The following is a 22,002-nucleotide window of genomic DNA, read 5'->3' on the forward strand; positions in this document are numbered from 1 at the left end:
GCCAAACTGGTTAGGGCTGCTCACCTACTCTTGAAAGAAGTGTAGAAATACAAAATTTTGACAGCTGAGGAAGATACATCAAAATATTTAATGCTCGCCCTAACCAGTTTGGCTCACTGGATACAGCGCTGGCCTGCGGACTCAAGGGTCCCAGGTTCGATTCCGGTCAAGGGCATGTACCTTGGTTGCGGGCACATCCCCAGTAGGAGGTGAGCAGGAGGCAGCTGATTGATTTTTCTCTCTCACTGATGTTTCTAACTCTCTATCCCTCTCCTTTCCTCTGTAAAAAATCAATAAAATATATTTTAAAAAATATATATTTAATGCTCATACCTAATAACTTCACTAAGATATATATACACTGAGTGGCCAGATTATTAGGATCTCTGAATGCATAATAACCTGGCCACTAAGTGTGTGTGTGTGTGTGTGTACATACATATATACACACACACACACTAGAGGCCCAGTGCACGAAATTCATGCACGAAGGGGGTGTGTCCCTCAGCCCAGCCTGCACCCTCTCCAGGACTGCTGGCTCCCAACCGCTCGCCTGCCTGCCTGCCTGCCTGATTGCCCATAAACGCTTCTGCCTGCCAGCCTGATCACCCTCTAACCATTCCCCTGCCAGCCTGATCAATGCCTAACTGCTCCCCTGCCGGCCAGATTGCCCCTAACTGCCCTCCCTTGCAGGCCTGGTCTCTCCCAACTGCCCTCACCTGCTGGCCCGGTCCCTCCCAACTGCCCTCCCCTGCCAGCCTGGTTCCCCCCAACTGCCCTCCCCTGCAGGCCTGGTCCCTCCCAACTGCCCTCCCCTGCAGGCCTGATCTCCCACAACTGCCCTCCCCTGCTCGCCATCTTGTGGCGGCCATCTTGTGTCCACATGGGGACAGCCATCTTTAACCACATGGGGGCAGCCATCTTGTGTGTTGGAGTGACCGTCAATTTGCATATTACTCTTTTATTAGATAGGTTTAGAGGCCTGGTGCATGAATTTGTGCATGGGTGGGGTCCGGCCAGCCTGGCCAGGGGGAGGGGACAAGGGCGGTTGGCCAGCCTGACTGCTGGTCGAACTCCCGGTCGAGGGGACAATTTGCATATTAGCCTTTTATTATATAGGATATACACTGAGTGGCCAGATTATTATGCATTTGGAGATCATAATAATCTGGCCAATCATTGTGTATATATATAAGGATGCCTGCTGCGAGACTGCTTACAATAGCAATACAAAACCATCTAGTCCCAACCAGGTGGCTCACTTGGTTGGAGTAGTATCCTATACACCAAAAGGTTGTGGGTTCAATTCCCTGTCAGGGCACATACATAGGTTGCAGGTTTGATCCCTGGTTGGGGTACGTGCAGTCGGCAACTGGTCAATATTTCTCTCTTACACTAATGGTTCTTTCTCGTTTTCTATCTCTCCCTTCCTTTTCCCTCCCTCCTTTCCTCTCTCGCTAAAATCAATGGACATGTCCTTGGGTGAGGATTTAAAAAAAAAGAAAACAAAATTGAGACAATCTAAATGTCCATCAAGAGATATGGCCCTAGCTGGTTTGGCTCAGTGCTAGGCTCAGTGGATAGAGCGTACGTCTACGGACTGAAGGGTCCCAGGTTCGATTCTGGCCAAGGGTACATGCCTGGGTTGCAGGCTAAATCCCCAGTAGGGGGGGTGCAGGAGGCAGCCAATCAATGATTCTCTCTCATTGTTGATGTTTCTATCTCTCTCTCCCTCTCCCTTTCTCTCTGAAATCAATAAAAATATATTTTTTTAAAAAAGAGATATGGTAGCCCTAACCGGTTTGGCTCAGTGGATAGAGCGTCGGCCTACGGACTGAAGAGTCCCAGGTTTGATTCCGGTCAAGGGCATGTACCTGGGTTGCGGGCACATCCCCAGTAGGGGGCGTGCAGGAGGCAGCTGATTGATGTCTCTCTCTCATCGATGTTTCTAACTCTCTAACCCTCTCTCTTCCTCTCTGTAAAAAAATCAATAAAATATATTTTTTAAAAAAAGAGATATGGTTAAATAAATGATGGTACGTGTCTACTTGGAAATACTGTTTAATGCTAAAAAAGAAAGGTGTAGATCTGTACTACAAACTATCCAAGATACTAGTAAATGAAAAAACAAGTTGCAAAAAAGAATGTATATAGTATGAGTCCATTAATGCAAAGAAAAAAGTGTGTATCTATATGCTTGTAAGTATATGTGTATAATTCTGGAAATATACCAAACAAATACAGGGATGAGAGAATGGGGGAATGGCAGAATTGCTTTCATATCCTATTTACAGTAAATATTTTATCATGAACATGTGTTGTTTTTTTTAAACTTATGAACCACAATACTATCACTTTGGATTCAGGGCTCACACACACCCTATATAATAAAAGCCTAATATGCTAAGTGTCTGTTCACCTGGTTCAATCAATCAAAGCGTAATATGCTAATGATATGCTAAGGCCGCTCAACCGCTTGCTATGATCTGCACTAACCACCAGGGGGCAGACAGTCGACTGGTCGACCAGTCACTATGAATGCACTGACCACCAGCAGACAGATGCTCCGACCAGCAGGTTAGCTTGCTGCTGGAGCCCGGCTGATGGGGATTGAGTGAGACGAGCTGGAGACACCCTGGAGCCCTCCCGCGGCCCCTCCCCGGCTGGCCAACCTCCCACATTCCTCCCCAGCCTCCATCGTGCACCAGTGGGGTCGCTCAGCCTGGCCTGCACCCTCTCGCATTTAGCCAGATGCGCACTGACCACCAGGGGGCAGACGCTCAACACAGGAGTCTTGCAGTCTGAGGGCTCCCGGACTGCGAGAGGGCACAGGCCAGGCTGAGTGACCACCACCCCCCTCCCAGTGCACGAATTTCGTGCACCGGACCTCTGGTAAGAAATAAAAAATAAATGTTGTAGAATGTGTGAGTGCTCAAGTAAGAGAGGATGAACATAGTTCCTATTGTTGAATCATGAACTGTTGCTGATTTTAGGTTTTAATAAGTATTATTATAAACTGAGATTAACAAATTAATATACCACAGGCATCCCAACCACCATATACCCAAAAAAGCCCAGTATACACAAATGAAACTTGAAGTATTCAGTCAATATATTAAAATGGTTAAGTGCAGAGTGAGGCTTTGGAGTCAGACAGACCCAAGTGTAAATTCTACTTCTGCCATTTATGTCCTTGAGCAAGCTAATAAACCTCTTTACCTCAGTTTTTTCAACTGTTAAATGGGGGATAACATTACCTACTATTTCATGAGGTATTATAAGGCTTAATAATGTATAAAAAGCACACTCAAGTTAATGCCTAACACAGATGATTGTTTAATCAGTAGTATGAGAAACAGAGTACTAACATGCAACATTATGGATTAAGTAGAGGCCTGGTGCATGAAATTTGTGCATGGGGGGTTGTGTGTCCCTCAGCCCAGCCTGCACCCTCTCCAATCTGGGATCCCTCTCACAATCCAGGACTGCTGGCTCCCAACCACTCACCTGCCTGCCTGCCTGATTGCCCCTAACTGCTTCTGCCTGCCAGCCTGATCGATGCCTAACTGCTCCCCTACTGGCCCGATTGCCCCTAACTGCCCCCCCCCCCGCTGGCCCGGTCACCCCTAACTGCCCTCCCTTGCCATCCTGGTCGCCCCCAACTGTCCTCCCCTGCAGGCCTGGTCACCCCTAACTGCCCTCCCTTGCCATCCTGGTCGCCCCCAACTGTCCTCCCCTGCAGGCCTGGTAACCCCTAACTGCCCTCCATTGCCATCCTGGTCAACCCTAACTGTCCTTCCTTGCAGGCCTGGTCGCCCCCAACTGCCCTCCCTTGCCAGCCTGGTTGCCCCTAACTGCCCTCCCCTGCAGGCCTGGTCACCCCTAACTGCCCTCCCCTGCAAGCCTGGTCCCCCCAACTGCCTTCCCCTGCCAGTCTGGCAGGCCCAGTTGCCCCTAACTGCTCTCCCCTGCTGGCCTGGTTTCCCCCAATTGCCCTCTCCTGCAGGCCTGGGTCCCCCCCAACTGCCCTCCCCTGTAGGCTTGATCGCCCCCACTGCCCTCCCTTGCAGGCCATCTTGTGGCAGCCATCTTGTGTCCACATGGGGGTGTCCATATTTGACCACATGGGGCGGCCATCTTGTGTGTTGGAGTGGTGGTTAATTTGCATATTACCTCTTTATTATATAGGATCTTAGAAGCACTGTGCTACCAGGGGGGTGAGAGCATGAGTGGGGGAGTGGAGGGGCTATAGGGGGATAAGGACACATTTGTAATACCTTAATCAATTTTTTTAAAAAAGGCATTGTGCTAGGTGAAAGAAACCAAACACAAAAAGCTATATACTGAATGATTCCATTTACTTGACATTCTGTTACAGGCAAAATTACGGGGACAGTAATCATATCAGTGGTTATCCACCGATATGACAGCTGAGGAAGATACATCAAATACTTTACTCCCAAAGTACACAATGAAGGGACTTCAGGAAGGAAGAGGGGACTGACTACCAAGGGTCACGAGGTAATTTTTTTGAGTGATAGAAATTTTCTGTATCTTGATTGTGGTGGTAGTTACACAGGTGTATACAATTTGCCAAAACTCATATAACTGCACACACAAATTTTAATATATGTAACTTATACCTCAGTAAACCTGACAAAAGAAATAAGTGGAAGAATCCTATCTAATAAAAGAGTAATATGCAAATTGACCATCACTCCAACACACAAGATGGCTGCCCCCATGTGGACACAAGATGGCCAGCAGAGGAGGGCAGTTGGGAGGGACCAGGCCTGCAAGGGAGGGCAGTTGTGGGCGATCAGGCCAGCAGGGGAGAGCAGTTGGGGGGGACCAGGCCAGCAGGAGAGGGCAGTTAGGGGTGACCAGGCCTGCAGGGGAGGGCAGTTAGGGGCAAACAGGCTGGCAGGGGAGCAGTTAGGCATCAATCAGGCTGGCAGGGGAGTGTTTAGGGGGTGATCAGGCTGGCAGGCAGAAGCGGTTAGAGGCAATCAGGCAGGCAGGCAGGTGAGCAGTTGGGAGCCAGCAGTCCCGGATTGTGACAGGGATGTCCGACTGCCCGTTTAGGCCCGATCCGAGTAGGATCGGGCCTAAACGGGCAGTCGGACATCCCTCAAGGGGTCCCAGATTGGAGAGGGTGCAGGCTGGGCTGAGGGACACACACCCCCCCCATGCATGAATTTCGTGCACCGGGCCTCTAGTTGTTATATAAAACTCAACACATAGTAAAAAAATAGATAAATGATCCAAATAGACATTTCTCTAAAGAAATGCAAATGGCCAGATAAACAGATAAAAAGATGCTTAGCATCATTAATCATTAGGGAAACGAAAATCAAAACCACAATGAGATACCACTTCATACCCACTAGGATGGCTATACTCACCAACAATAACAAGTGTTGGCAAGGATGTAGAGACATTAGAACCCTTCACGTATTGCCGATAAATATGTAAAATGGTAAAGCCAATTTGGAAAACAGTTTGGCAGTTCCTCAAAATTTGAACATAGAGTTACCATATGACCCACCATTCTACTCCTGGGTATATACTCAAAAGAAAGGGAAGCCTATGCCCACACAAAACTTGTACATTAATGTCTATAGTGTCATTATTCACAACAGTAAAAAATGAAAACAACCCAAATGTTTGTCAACTAATGAATGGATGAGTAAAATCTGCTATAGCCATACAATGGAAGATTAGTCAGCCATAAAAAGGGACTAAGTACCAACACATTCTACAACATGGATGAACCTTGAAAACATTTTGCTAAGTAAAAGAAGCCAGTCACAAAAAAGTACAAACTGTATGACTCCATTTATATGAAATGTCCAGAACAGGTAAATCTATGAAGACATAAAGTAGATTAGTGGCTGTCTAGGGCTGGGGGAGGGGGAAATTGGGAGTACCTACTAAAGATCAAGGGGTTTATTTTAGGGGTGATGAAAATATTCTACTTCCTCCCCAAAACCCATAACCCAGTCTAATCATGGGGGTGAGAGGGAAAGAATAAAACATTCCTCAAAGTAATAGACCAGTACTCCTCAAGGACATACAAATAAGCAAAGTCTGAGAAACTGTCACAGCCAAGAGGAACCAGAGACATGAAGACTAAATATAATGTTGAGATGGGATCCTAGAACAGAATAAGGACATTAGATAAAAACTAAATAAATCTGAGTAAAATATGGAAGTTAGTTCATTATTCATATTGGCTCATTAATTACAACAAATGTGGCATACCAATTAAGATGCTAATAATTGGAGAAACTGGATACAGGGGTATGGGAACTCTGTACTATCTTTGCAATTTTTCTAGAAATCTAAAACTGTTTTAAAAGTAAAGTTTATTTCATCTTGTAAAAAAAAAAATTCTAAAATTAGACTGTTGTTTGATTTCACAACTCTCTTCTAAGTACTCTATCTGCATTAACTCATCTGCACTTAATCCTCCTAACAACTCCATAAGGTACTATCCTATTTTACAGCTAAGGGAACTGAGGCACAGGTTAAGTAACTTGCCCAAGTCACACAAGTAGTAATACATAGTTTGGGACTTAAGCAGTGTAGTTCTAAAGTCGCTACTACCTTACCCAAACTAACTGACGTAATAATGATTCATGTGTCATTTCATAAAGAATCCAGAATATCACCTGAGACAATATGTAAACACATTAACATTTACCTCCTCAAAAACAGCCTTGGAGAAATCCCCACAGCGTAATGTGCCATCATAGCTCAGGGACAATATATGAGCTGGATTGGCAGGTGAGAAGTACAGACAGCTAACTGGCTGACTATGGGGTTGAAAAACATAAACTCCATCTTCTTTTGGTTTGTGAGTCTGGAAGAAAGTTGGGGAAAGGAAGAAGAACAAAAACTAATGAAAAGTAGTAATATTTTCTGTCATTATGTCATTATACTATTTGCATCTGTATTATATTCAGTCTTTTCTTAGTCTATCATTATACTCACCACATCCCATTCAGAAAGTCAGAACTAGAAACTTTTATCTGTCCCTAAGCTACTTTTTTCTCTAATTTTCAATTCAACAATAAGTCACATTTATTTTACATTTCTAGCTTTTTGTAACTAGGTAGTTTTTTTATTATACAGAGAGAAAAAATTACTGCTCATTATGACTTCAGTTCATAAAATCCTCAGGAAATGTATTATTCCTTACTACCAAAAACAGTATCAATACCATTACTACTTTGCTTCATTAAGTATACTGCTATATAATATGAGCACATATAGCATTCTCAGAATAATTTTTGCAAGGTATTTAGTCCTGGAACAAAATAAGAGTTTTAGAAATATTTTACTCCCTAAGTAGACAATGAAAATGCATGACTTTTAATTTCCACATTAATATTATTATGTACAAAAATAGCCAAGAATTGGAAGCAGCCCAAGTGTCCATCAGTAGATGAATGAATAAAAAAGCTGTGGTACAGCCTGACCAGTGTGGCTCAGTGGTTGAACATCAACCTATAAACCAGGAGGTCACAGTTCTATTCTCCGTCAGGGAACATGCCTGGGTTGTGAGCTTGATCCCCAGGAGGGGGAGTGCAGGAGGCAGCCAATCAATGATTCTCTCTCATCATTGATGTTTCTATCTCCCTCTCCCTTTCTCTCTAAAATCAATAGATATATATATTTTTAAAAAGCTGTGGTAATTTACACAATGGAATACTACTCAGCCATAAAACAGTGGGGGGAGCGAGGGGAACCAGAAGGAAATCTTACCCTTTGCAACAGTATGGATGGACCTGGAGAGCATTATGCTAAGTGAAATGAGCCAGTCAGAGAAAGACAAGTTCCATATGATTTCCGTTATATGTGGAATTTAATTAAAAAAATAAACTAACTGCCCTGACCGGTTTGGCTCACTCAGTGGATCGGCCTGCGGACTCAAGGGTCCCAGGTTCGATTCCGGTCAAGGGCATGTACCTTGGTTGCAGGCACATCCCCAGTAGGAGGTGTGCAGGAGGCAGCTGATCGATGTTTCTCTCTCATCGATATTTCTAACTCTCTATCCCTCTCCCTTCCTCTCTGTAAAAAATCAATAAAATATATATTAAAAAAATAAACTAACAAAATAGAAACACACTCATAGAGAACAGACTGACAACTGTTAGAGGGAATGGGGGGTGTGGGGATTGGTAAAATAGGTGAAGGGATTAAGAAGAAAAAACAACTCATATACACAGACAACAGTATAATGATTATCAGAGATAAAAGGGGGTGGGAGAGGCAGAAGAAGGTACTGGGGGGGATAAATGATGAAGGAAGGAGACCTACCTGACTTGGTGTGGTGAACATACAATATAATATACAGATGATATATTATAGAACTGTACACGTAAAACCTATAAAGTTTTATTAACCAATGTCACTCCAATAAATTCAATAAAAGGGGGGATTATCTTTTCCACAACTAGATTACCAACTCCTACTAGAAAATCATCACTTTCTGATTTGACAAGTTATATTCTATGCCATGCATCATGCTGTGAACCAAAGCAACTAACATCTCCAAATCTGGTTGAGTCTGCTCTAAAATAGTCCTCCATTTTTGTTTTTTATTTAAAATTTTAAAATAAACAGAATTTTTAAAAAGGAAAAATTACAATCACACACACCTCTTCTACTAGTCACTTTTCTCACTCCCTCTTTTTTCCCCATTTTCCCCCAGCAGCCTTTCCTTATTCCTCACTCAAAAGAGGAAAAAATCTAAATATCCCCTCAATGTGCTTCTCTCTAGTTTTGAGACTATAGGTGAAAATCTCAGGGTGTGGTCAATTCACCAGAACGGATTTTCAGGGTAGAAGCTAAACCACACCGTGCTCCCTATCATCTCGGCTACAGAATTTGTTTCTGTCCTGGTAAGTAGTTTTTAAGTTATATTTCTTCCTTATTGTTTTAAGTAACTTTTTTTCCGATGTGACTATATTTTGTTCATTTTATGAGAAAATTCCAATCCCCCATTTTAAACGAAATACCCCAGGTTAAGAATGAGCCTACTTTAAACCTAAATGAGTCTAAACCAGTTTGTTTTGAGCCTGTGACTATCGGTGCACACTGGATTGGTATAGGAAAGCTGGAAGTACAAGCACCAGTTAAGACGATTATGGTAATCCCAAAAAAGGAGGTGGGGCCCTGGCCCACCATGTTGGCAGAAAGAATGGAAATAAAGGGGCAAAAACATAAAAGGACTTTACATAAGGAATAAAGGGAACACCCAGCCTAAAACTCTTCAATGGTTTTAGGATAAAAACAAAATTCTTAACAAAAATTATAAAGATATACATCAGCCTTCTGCCCACCTCTACAGCTTCCTCCTAGTCCATTCATCGCCTTTGTTCATCCTTTGCTGTCTATGCTCCAGCCATACAGGCATTCTCATAGGCCCTGGAATGCATCAAGTAAGCACCTCCTGCTTAAGGTCCTTGACACGCTGTTCCCTGGTCTGAAACACTCTTTCCCTTTTCTTTACTTGGCTTACTCCTACTACTTAGCTTTCAAATCTCAACTCAGTTCTCACTTCCTCAGGGATGCCTTCCCTGGTCGTGCAAATTAGGCCAGTCCCCCGTTATGTGTTTTCAAAACACTACTTTTCCTTCATGGCATGAATCAGTGTATAATCCACTTACCAAAGATGAAATTACACAGTTGATAATTATCTCATTAATCCTGCTCTTGCTACTAAATTCTAAACTCTATGTGGACAGAGACAGTCTTTGCTCACAAATGTCTATGGTGGGGGAGTATTAGAGTAACACCTCACACAAAATACTCAATGTGTGGGTGGATGGATGACTGAATAAAGGCTAACTGAACTTTTGATCCTAGGTGAGACTACAAAACTGACAGAAAATTAGGAGAAAAAATTAAGAGCCCTGGCTGTGTAGCTCAGTTGGTTAGAGTGTCATCCCGATACACCAAGATTGAGGGTTCAATCCCTGGTCAGGAAATATCAGAGAATCAACCAATGATCACTTCTCAGCCTTTTGGCTAAGATCAAGTGAAGGATCAACCAATGAATGCATAAAGAAGTGAAACAATAAATCAATGTTTCTCTCTCAAATCAATAAAACAAAATAAAAAACAAGGGAGTGTCAAGGCAATTCAATGGGGAAAGTATTGTCTTTTCAACAAATAGTACTGGGACAACTGGATATTCACATATAAAAAGATAAACTTGGATAAGGACACATATGTAATACCTTAATCAATAAAGAAAAAAAAAAAGAAGAAAAAAGATAAACTTGGGCCCTTACCTCACACAAACAAAAAAATAACTCAAGATAGATCGGCAAACTAAACATGGAAGCTAAAACTATAGAAGTTTGGGGGAGGGGGGAGGGGAACAGGAGAAAATCTTTAAGATTTTGACCTAGACAAAGATTTCTTAGACACAACACCAAAATCATTTTTATTTTTCAATTACAGTTGACATGTATTGTTATATTAGTTTCATGTGTACACCCCAGTGATTAGACATTACATAACGTACTGATTACCCCGATAAATCTCACAGCCATCTAACACCATACATAGTTATGAGAATATTACTGACTATATTCCCTATGCTGTACTTTACATTCCCATGACTATTCTGTAACAACCAATTTTACTTCTTAATCCCTTCACCTTTGTCACCCATCCCCTCAATTCCCCTTCCATCTGGCAACAGTCAAAATGTTCTCTGTATCTATAAGTCTGAGAAACTGTATTTTAAACATAATTAGAAAAATAAGAACTTTGTGTGATCTTTTCATGTATACATTTAAAGTTATAATAAAATTTCTTGGCAGTCAATTTATGCCCAGATGACTAACGATATTCAAACTAAAAATGTTAAAGCTCTATAAAGCAAATTTAAATTTCTCAGATTTCTATAATTTGGAATCACAAAGCACAAAACTATAAATAAGTAACACCTATAAACATACAGTTCTAGGCTATTTTTTGCAGACTATTTACTTTAGTCAAACTTTGTATCTTCAAAATATTAATAACTTACCAAATCCCAAAGTCCAACTTGCCCAGATCTGGCCCCAGCTGCCACCAAAGTTCTAATTTCTGATGGATGAAGAGCCATAGAGAATATTGAACCTCTGGTAACTTTACAAACAGTATCTTCACTAATGACCATGCCACTTAAATTGGCTTTGTAGCTGAGAAAATTAAAGTTATATTTTAGACATAAAACCATTCTTAATTGACAAAATAAATAAAAAGATGACACAAAAGAAAAAAAACACACTATTAGTAAACAAATGTGGGGAAATATTCAACCTCCTGATAATATTCAACCAAAGAAATCCAAGTAAATAATGAGGTACTATTCTTTATTTATAAAAAGCTAGTAGGCTACAGTTAAACATATACATTCATATATATTGCTAGTAGCAGAGTAAATTCATATAAGATTTTCAAAAGATTTTGAAAAACAATTCAGCAATGTGTACTAAAAGCCATAAATATGTCCATAATATCTGACGCAGTAATATCACTTCTGGAATCTATCCTAAGGAAATAATCTACTATCATACATATACAGTATACTTCAACAAACACTTGCACACATACAAGCACACAAAACTAAACAGAAAACAACTCCAAATACCAAGAAGGTAAGAGAAGGTTAAGTAAATTCCACCTACTCAATAAAATATTCTGCAATTATTAAAAAATTTAAAGACTCTAGTAACGTTCAACCACAATGTTAATGAAAAAGCATAATGCAAAATTGTATAAACATTAGAACATAACAAACCAATATCACCCCAATAAATTCAATAAAAAAATAAAAGAACACAGAGTAAAAATGTTTGTGGATTCAGTCATTCAAAAGAATATATACTACGTGCCAGGCACTATTCTGGGAATTGAGACAAAACCCCTACATTCATGAAGCTTATATCCTAGAGTTATTGCATATGGCAATACTTTAAAGGAAATACACAAAATCAGCCCTAACCGGTTTGGCTCAGTGGCTAGAGCGTCGGCCTGGGGACTCAAGGGTCCCAAGTTCGATCCCCGTCAAGGGCATGTACCTTGGTTGCTGGCACATCCCCAGTAGGGGGTGTGCAGGAGGCAGCTGATCAATGTTTCTCTCTCATTGATGTTTCTACCTCTCTATCCCTCTCCCTTCCTCTCTGTAAAAAAACAATAAAATATATTTTTTTAAAAATCAATAGTTGTTAGGAAATATTATGGGTAAAATTTTCACCTCATTTTCAAAATTTCCAATTTTATAGTTTTTATAATTTAAAGCTCTCAGAAAATGTAAATAAAGACCAGGAATTTTAACTGACCTTTTAATGCTCGATAACCCCTTCTCAGTATTCTTACTACTTGTCTGAAACAATGGGAGAGACCAAAGTATTAAGTTAATATATGTACTGAATTTTCATTAACAAATGATTCTAAAAGCTTATGTAAGCCTTCCCAACTGATACCTTGTTCACTTCTGCCCAAGTCCGTAGAAATCCTTTAAATAGTTCACTGTTATCATCTCGATTTTCAGGAGTCATTTCTAAAGGCCCAGGAGGTAACAAAGGCTGTTATAAAAAAAATAAAAACATATAAGAGTTGATTGTCACCCTGCCCTAGAATGGAGGCTTGAGATTTTTCACTACTTTACTTTCAATACCAAAAATAGGGGTGACACATCATTAGCATTCAAAAATAGTTGCTCAATGAATGAATGTCATGTATCCTATAAGTAATAAAATGCATTATCTTTCAATCATCTCAATCCAGCAAAGGAGGTATCACATTTTAAAAACACTGGAATGAAACTTAAAGGAGTTAACTTACTCAAAGTTCCACTGCCAATAACTGGTTATGAGAGTTGATTCAGACAGTTCAATTTCATTAATCAAAGTTATTTTTCTATGCCAGTGTCTTTAAAAGTGATTGTAACCTATGGATCATGAAATCACTTTAATGTCACAACCAGCAATGTGTTTTAGGGAATAAGAATAGAGAATATGGAAAAAAGAAGAATAGAATAGAAAATACAAAAGTGCATCACATGTAGTAAGGGTAAGTATCATTTCACAAGTTTTGTTTTAGGGGTGTGTGTGCGCGTGCGTGTGTGCATGTGTGCGTGCGTGTGTTTGTGTGTGTGTGTAATGAGTTCAATGTAAATATATTTCTTATTTTGAGTGGAGGCTTCAAAAAATTTTGAAAGCTACTCTTCCCACAGTAGCTTAATTGGCAATTCGCTTCCAAAGCATGAGCCTAATTAGTGTTATTTTCCAAATTATAATTAAACACTTAGAGATATAGTGTTAAAAATAGAAGGTGCTCTTGAATAAAAAATATATTTAGACTAAAATTATTTAAGATTAAAATCTTATTTAGACAATAATCCTATATAATAAAGAGGTGATATGCAAATTGACCCTCACGCCCTTGCACAAGATGGCCGCCCCCATGTGGTCAAAGATGGCTGCCACAAGATGGCTGGCAGGGGAGGGTAGTTGTGGGCGATCAGGCCAGCAGGGGAGGGCAGTTAGGGGCAACCAGGCCAGCGGGGGAGGGCAGTTAGGGGTGACCAGGGCTGCAGGGGAGGGCAGTTGGGGGCGACCAGGCCAGCAGCGGGGGCAGTCAGTGGGGAGCAGACCGGTAGGGGGGGCAGTTGGGGGCGAGCAGGTCAGCAGGGGGGGCAGTCGGGAGCGAGCTGGCTGGCAGGGGGGGCAATTGGGGGCAATCAGGCTGGCAGGGGGGGTAGTTGGGGGCGATCAGGCCAGCAGGAGGGGGCAACTGGGTGCGATCAGGCTGGCGGGGGTGGGCAGTTGGGGGTGATCAGGCCAGCAGGCAGAGTGGTTAGGGGCGATCAGGCAGGCAGGCATGTGAGCGGTTAGGAGCCAGCAGTCCTGGATTGTGAGAGGTATGTTCGACTGCTGGTTTAGGCCCAATCCCACAGGAAGTGGCAGTCGGACATCCTCCTAGGGGTCCCAGATTGGAGAGGGTGCAGGCCACTGAGGGACCCCCCCCACACACACGCCCCATGCACAAATTTCGTGCACCGGGCCACTAGTTTGGTAAATAAGACTCTTTCCACCCAGACAACATAAAATTAAACTATAGCTAAAAATTCCATTACTATTAACACATATTATTTATTAATAATATTAATTAATAACTACCATTTATTGATTACTTACTAAGGCCTAATAAAATGTAAGGATCTTTATAGAAACTATTTCATTTAACCCTCACAACACTCTATTGAGGTTTCTATTATTGTTGCCATTTAAAAAATGGGAAAACCAGGACTCAAAAAGGTTAACTCATTTACCCACAATCCCATAGTAGAGATACAGAATCCAACCAAGGAATTACTTAGAAATCTTAGTCATTAAACCAGCAATTTTCATCTCATGGCACATATAAACTAATTACTAAAATTCTGCGGCACACCAAAAAACGTATTTTGGCCGATCTGACAAAAAAAAATAGGTATAATTCTGATTCATTCAAACGGACAGCTGTTATCATTTTATCTGACAATGTAAAGCAAAAGAGATCAGTGCCCCTAACTAAATAGTCAGGGATTGCATGTTTTAAAAATTCTTGGGGTACACTGGTTGAAAACTGCTGCATTAAACCATTCAACAGTCAAGCACCAAATTAATAAATACAAATTAAACATAATTTAGTGACCTTTTAGCCTAATTTCAAACACTTCAAAATTTTCAGTATTTTGTTGAGTTAATATATTGTATTTGCACTCTTGCTTACATTTTCATCTTCTACTACTATTGGCTGGGTTGGGGTTTCCGGTAATAAAACTCCTAAAGGATCTACATTTAGTAATCGCATTGATCTTCTACATCCAATCCCATTTTCTCTCTTCTTAGGCTTCTTTCTAAAGAAGTGGAAAAAACTCATGTTATACTCATAAAAGTTATATGAATTCACTAATATTAAGGGGATAACTTCTAGGAATGGATCTCATGGATATAGTTACACACTGCAATATGTACATGGCTATACTGATTTTAATTAACACTCTGAAAGCATCATAAATGTCATCATGGGGAAATGAAGGGTGTTAAATAAATTATGACATACATATCAAATAGAATAATTTGTAGCCATAATAAAGAATGAAATATTATGTTAATATGAAATGAACTCATAAGAAGGAAGCAAAAACAAGGTCCAGTGCATATTAAATATTATTTATTTTTTACAAAAAGGTTACATATACACATACATTTGTGCATGCTGAGATCACCTGTTGAAGAATATACATGAACCTGCCCTAGCCGGTTTGGCTCAGTGGATAGAGCATCGGCCTGTGGACTCAAGGGCCCCAGGTTCGATTCCAGTCAAGGGCATGTACCTTGGTTGCGGGCACATCCCCAGTAGGGGGTGTGCAGGAGGCAGCTGATCAATGTTTCTCTCTCATCGATGTTTCTAACTCTTTATCCCTCTCCCTTCCTCTCTGTAAAAAATCAATAAAATATATATTTTTTTTTTTAAAAGAATATACCTGAACCTTTTAAGAGTGGTTTCCTCTAGGGAGAAGGCCTGGAGAACTAAGATCTAGGATGGGAAAGAGACTTAAACATTTCATTATATTCCCTTCCATATAGTTTACTTTTTAAAAATCATATACAGGGTGGGGCAAAGTAGGTTTACAGTTGTGAGTACGTGAAAGTTTATTCTTATTACTTATGTATTATTGTATTATTTTCCATACAAACAACTGTTGACCTATTTTTGCCCCACTCTATATATACCCTACATTTTAATGCACTTTTTCTTTTTTAATTATTATTTTTTAATATATTTTTATTGATTCCACAGAAGAAGGGAGAGAGAGGGAAGAGATAGAAACATCAATGATGAGAGAGAATCATTGATCAGCTGCCTCCTGAATGCCCCACACTGGGAATCAAGCCTGCAATCCGGGCATGTGCCCTTGACTGGAATTGAACCTAGGACCCTTCAGTCCACAGGCCGACACTCTATCCACTGAGCCAAACCAGCTAGGGCCTATTTTTCATTTTAAAATAGTAGTTCAGAACTTCCAATTTCTGATTCCACATGTAGAGAGCTTGAAAGTCACCACTATGTCTCATGGTGAGGGGTGGGAGCAGCCAGGGAGAGGTCAATGTGATGGGGGAGGGGGAAGGAGACATATGTTTAATACTTTCAACAATAAAGAATTAAAAAATTTTTTTAAAGGTGGACAGAAAAATCAACAACTTTTCTAGGATCCTTAAGAGTGGCAAGGACACAGTAAAAACCACTGACCCCAATATTGGCGAGACATACAGGAAAACACAGGACTCATGGCTTACTGGAGCAGAGACTCAGGAATGAAAGCCGCCAGGGAAACCAGTGCCTGAACCACCAGAAAAACCTAAACTGTAACTGACCAACTGCTGGAGGCTCAGTGTGGACAAGTCTGGGAGTTAAAAACTCCACGAGAATCTACACAAAACCTGCACATGGGTGTGTATAATACATTCATTCAGCAACAAAAATTAATGAAATAAAGCTGTACATATCAACATGAATGAATTTTAAAATACATAAATACTAGAGGCCCGGTGCACAGATTCATGCACATTGAAAATAACAATAAAGTCGCCTAAGAATGAATTTGGGAACAAATCACCAATCTTTACTAATAAAAAATATGCAAACATAAAGCTATTAATCAGCTGGCAACATAACCAGTGCTACTGCTTTGTGGGATTAATAACGTTCCTCTTCTAACATTACACACTCGCAAATATATGGCCATAATTAAGTTTAGCTTTCCTGAAGTTAATCGACCTTATTAAAATCAAACCAAGGCCCTGGCCCGGCAGCTCAGATGGTTAGAGCATCGTTCCGATATGCCAAGGTTATGGGTTGGATCCTCGGTCAGGGCACATACCAGAAGCAACCAATAAGTGAAACAACAAATCGATTTCTCTCTCTCTCTACCCCTCTCCTCTCTCTAAAATCAATAAATTTAAAAAATATTAAACCAATTAAAGTGAGGCTATATTTCATTACCATTAGCACTAAACAAATGATCTAATGATACCAAGATTTTTAGTTTCTTCACTTATACATAAGCACTGCTAAAATGCAGTAGATAGAACTTAAGCTAAGGTATCCTGGAGCTCAGATCCTGAAACTTCCACTTCTGAGCTATTTTGACCTTAAGCAAATTACTTTACCTCTTTGAGCCTGTTCTCTAACAAAATAGATATATTACCTCCAACATTTGGTTGTTATCAAAATTAAATGAGATAAAGCCCTAGCTGGTTTGGCTCATTGGATAGAGTGTTAGCCTGTGGACTGAAAGGTCCCTGGTTCAATTCCAGTCAAGGGCACATGCCCAGGTTGCGGGTTCCATCCCCAGTAGGGGGAGTGCAGGAGGCAGCTGATCAATGATTCTCACTATTGATGTTTCTATCTCTCTCTTCCCTCTCCCTTCCTCTCTGAAATCAATTCTAATAATGTAAAAGAAAACACAAAAAGACAGCCAGAAAAGTTAAAAGAAAGTAGAAGAATCTTAAGAAAAACAGTTTTCAGTGAGGGGAAGTAGAAGAGGGTACAAGGGGAATAAATGGTAATGGAAGGTGACTTGACATGGGGTGGTAAACACAAAATACAATATACTGATGATGTATAGAATTGTATACCTGAAATTATATAATTTTATTAACCAATGTTACCCCAATAAATTATATTAAAAAGGGGAAAAAATAATAGTTTTCTAGGCAAAAATAAGAAAATTTAGTGAAAGTAAAGATTTCCCTCCATTAACAGCAACAGTATTAAAAGTATTAAATAGAAATAAAATTCAGCTTTCAAGATTCTATTTCCTCTATATTCCTTTGATGAGGATGAGAACTTTAGTTAGTAAAGGTAGAATTCTCTCAGAAATCATATAAGAATTAAGATTAAATTACAGAGTTTCTGATTTTACTTATTTTACTCTGCTGAATCATTTTTTCAAATTATAAAACAACTCAGCAATATATCTCAGAGCAGACACTGTAAATCATATCTTTTACCTTCTGGATTCAGAAGGCTGTCTCTTCTTTATCATTTCACGGAACCTTGCAGCTGACTGCAAAATATACAAAGTATAATAGCTTATAACTACACAGTTTACCTTTTAAAATATTAAGTATCTGCCACTATATCCACATAAACTAAGATCTATACAGGAAATAAAGATCCTTAAAATATGATACCTGCTCTTGGTAGTAGACCTGAGACAAATATACTATTAATAATAAAAGCAAGTATCTAATACTGTCTAAAGTACTGACATTCTGATGCCTTAAACCAGGTTGCTAATGAGATTACATGATTAAACATTAAACATTTAATCAAATATACTATTATAAATCAAAAGATTTAACTTCCACTAAGGCAATCATACTTTGATATCTTCTAGAAAAGTTATAGGTTATACTTATATAATAAATCAAATCAGAAGTTCTGATAACTAAAATCAAAATTAGAGATAGTCTGTCTAAATTTCTCATGAACTGTCATTAATGACACACGTATATAATTTAGTTATATAAAATTATATTAACTCACCCTCCCTTCAAGATGCAAACATATACTTAATACTTGGGAATCTGGTATTTGGAGAATTCAATTTATTATTTTGGGGTGAACATCACACATCCTCCTAAATAGTTATTCTCTCACACATAGAAGTTTACCGCCCAGTATAACGACACCATGTAAATTATACATTTAATTATAATGATTATAAAATATTAGTATAGATCTAGCCACTTATCCTTAACACTCCCTATACAAATCTTATTCCCATCTATCATTACAGTCTAAAATTTATTTTTTAAAAAAGCTTGTCTTCTCCTTCGTCTACCACACATCCTTCAACCCATCCTTCCTTCTCCTTTATCCATTAAAGAAACCACTAAAACATACCCTGTTTCTTTGAATCCAAGACAACTTTTCATAAGCCATCATTACTTTATGTACCACCAGAGGAGGGGAGGAGGTGCCAGTTATAGTTTTAAGATGCTTATTTCAAAAGTATTAAAATGAAAGAAAAGTCTTGGAATTAATAAAGTATGGTAATCTCTTTCTATTAAGTGCAAAACTTGCTCCTAATTTACTGAACCTCACCTGACACTATGAAACCTGATATGTGAATATTTTACTGACTTACTGGCAACAGGAAAGGTATCTTGGTTTTAATTAGAAACTCCACACAAACCTCAGACAACTGAAGTGAAGCAAAAAAGTTTGCATTTTCTGATATGTTCTTCAGTCTCTTCCTTTCATATGGTGACAATCCTGAAAAATCATCCTATGAATTACACCAAAAAGATTCTGTTAGTTTACATAATCTACAGCAAAAGCACCTCACAAAACTAGGTGTTCAATTCTCTGCATGTATACTTTCCTTTAAATTGCACCTATTCATTTCATGTCTTATCAAAGAGCACATAATCTCTGCTTTATTAGATATCAAGTAAAAGCGTTTGAATGGGGGATAATCACAAGATATTTGTATGGCTTCCCAATTAAATAACAAGTGATCTGATATCAAGTCAAGTAGTATAACCTAATAGCAAATTATTTCCTACTGGCCATTAATTATACTATTACAAAAAGTTATATTTTTATTAAACAAAATAAGAAAGAACTCAGTAACAGAAAAACTTAAATTCATCGAAAAGTGTTAAGGAAATCTAAAAAGAACAACAAAAAACCGCATGAACAGAAAATGCAATATGACTAGAGAAGCCATTGTCAAAGTCCAATATCCAATAGTTGGGGGGAGGTAAAGCAGAGAAATAATACAAGAAAGTTTCTGAAAATATAACATTAAAAGGGCCCAATGAGCCCTGGCTGGTGTGGTTCAGTGGACAGAGTGTCGGCCCAAGCACCAAAGGGTCTCGAGTAAATATCCTGGTCAAGGCTATGTACCTGGGTTGCAGGTTTGGTCCCCAGCCCTGCTTGATGTGTCTCTCTCACATCCCTATCTCTCTCTCTCTCTTTCTCTCCCTCTCTCCCTTGCACTCCCTCTAAAAATCAATGGAAAAAAATATCCTCTGGTGAGGATTGACAAAGAAAGGAAAAAGGGCCCAATGAGTACACGGCACAAGGAATGAAAAAAGACCCAAGGCTAGGCATATTATCACAAAGGAGGCAAGAGCATACAATGGAGTAAAGATAGTCTCTTCAATAAATGGTGTTTGGGGGTGGGGGGCAATGGTAAGATATGTACACATATAATACCTTAATAAAAATTTGAAAATAAATAAATAAATAAATATATGAATGAATGAATGAATGAATGAATGAATGGTGTTTGGGCCCTAGCAGGTTTGGTTTAGTGAAGAGAGAGTAGGCCCTCGGATTGCCTTGGTTGCAGGCTCCTCCCCAGCCCTGGCTCTGGTAAGGGCGCATTCCGGAGGCAACCAATCGAAGTGTTTCTCTCACATTAATATTTCTCTGTCTTTCGCTCTCTCTTCCACTGTCTCTAAAAATCAATGGAAAAGTATCCTCGAGTGAGGATCCAAAATAAATAAATGGTGTTTGGAAAATTGGACAGGTACACCCCCCAAAATTAAACTAGACCACCAACTTACACCATAAACAAGAATAAACGAAAAATGGATAAAGCACTTAAATGTAAGTCATGAAACCATAAAAAATCTTAGAAGAAACCACAGGCAGCAAAATCTCAGACATCCCTTGTAGCAATATATTTGCCAATACTTCTCCTAGGGCAAGGGAAACTAAAGAAAAAGTACACAAATGGGACGACATCAAAATAAAAAGCTTCTGCACAGCCGAAACCGGTTTGGCTCAGTGGATAGAGCGTTGGCCTGCGGACTCAAGGGTCCCGGATTAGATTCCGGTCAAGGGCATGTACCTTGGTTGCGGGCACATCCCCAGTGGGAGGTGTGCAGGAGGCAGCTGATCGATGTTTCTCTCTCATCGATGTTTCTAGCTCTCTATCCCTTTCCCTTCCTCTCTGTAAAATATCAATAAAATATATATTTAAAAAAAAAAAAAAAAAAGCTTCTGCACAGCAAAAGAAACCATCAACCAAAATGAAAAGGGAGCCCACTGTATGAGGTTTATGAAGGAACATATTTGCCAATGATACATCTGATACAGAGTTAATCACCAAAATATATTAGGGCCCGGCTGGTGTAGCTCAGTGGTTGAATGTCGACCTATGAACCAGAAGGTCATGGTTCGATTCCCAGTCAGGGCACATGCCTGGGTTGTGGGCTTGATTCCCAGTAGGGGGTGTGCAGGAGGCAGCCAATCAATGATGTTTCTATCTCTCCCTCTCCGGTCCTCTCTGAAATCAATAAAAAATATTTTAAATATATATGGAACTCATACAACTTAACAAAAGGAAGATAAACAATCCAATTGAAAAATGGGCAAAGGGCCTAAATAGACACTTCTCTAAAGTGGACATACAGATGGCCAGGAGACATATGAAAAAAATGCTCAAAGTCACTAATCATCAGAGATGCAAATTAAAACCACAAGAGGTATCATCTCAAACCTGTCAGAATGACTATCATCAACAAATCAAAATGACAAGTGCTGGCAAGGATGTTCAATCCCTAGTACACTGAGGTGGGAATGCAGCCACTATGGGAAACAGTATTGAATTTCCTCAAAAATTTTAAAATAGTTATGGCAGGCAAAAAAAAATTTTTTTTAAGGGAGCTGCCATTTGACACAGAGATCCCACTTCTAGGAGTATATCCTAAGAAACCTGAAACACCAATCAAAAAGAATATATGCACCCCCATGTTCATAGCAGCACTATTTGCAATAGCTAAGATCTGGAAACAGCCCAAGTGCCCATCAGTAGATGAGTGGATAACAAAGCAAAGCTGTGGTACATCTATACCATGAAATACTATGCAGCAGAAAAAAAGATGGATCCCTTACCCTTTGAGACAGCATGGAGGGACCTGG

General features: G+C 39.8%; 1 protein-coding gene across 1 annotated transcript in view; it reads right to left on the reverse strand.

The window, feature by feature from the left end:
* WDR76 (WD repeat domain 76) overlaps positions 1-22,002 on the reverse strand; it is a 36,315-nt gene that overhangs the window by 10,114 nt on the left and 4,199 nt on the right. The window contains exons 3-9 of the mRNA XM_080672789.1: positions 19,262-19,354; positions 18,072-18,127; positions 14,785-14,911; positions 12,492-12,593; positions 12,348-12,391; positions 11,051-11,204; positions 6,707-6,865 (exon numbers count right to left, since the gene is read on the reverse strand). Coding sequence (XP_080528915.1) covers positions 6,707-6,865; positions 11,051-11,204; positions 12,348-12,391; positions 12,492-12,593; positions 14,785-14,911; positions 18,072-18,127; positions 19,262-19,354 — 735 coding nt within the window. The remainder of the gene's footprint in view (positions 1-6,706; positions 6,866-11,050; positions 11,205-12,347; positions 12,392-12,491; positions 12,594-14,784; positions 14,912-18,071; positions 18,128-19,261; positions 19,355-22,002) is intronic.

Source organism: Plecotus auritus (assembly GCF_963455305.1).
Source record: "Plecotus auritus genome assembly, chromosome: 1".
Lineage (NCBI taxonomy): Eukaryota > Metazoa > Chordata > Mammalia > Chiroptera > Vespertilionidae > Plecotus > Plecotus auritus.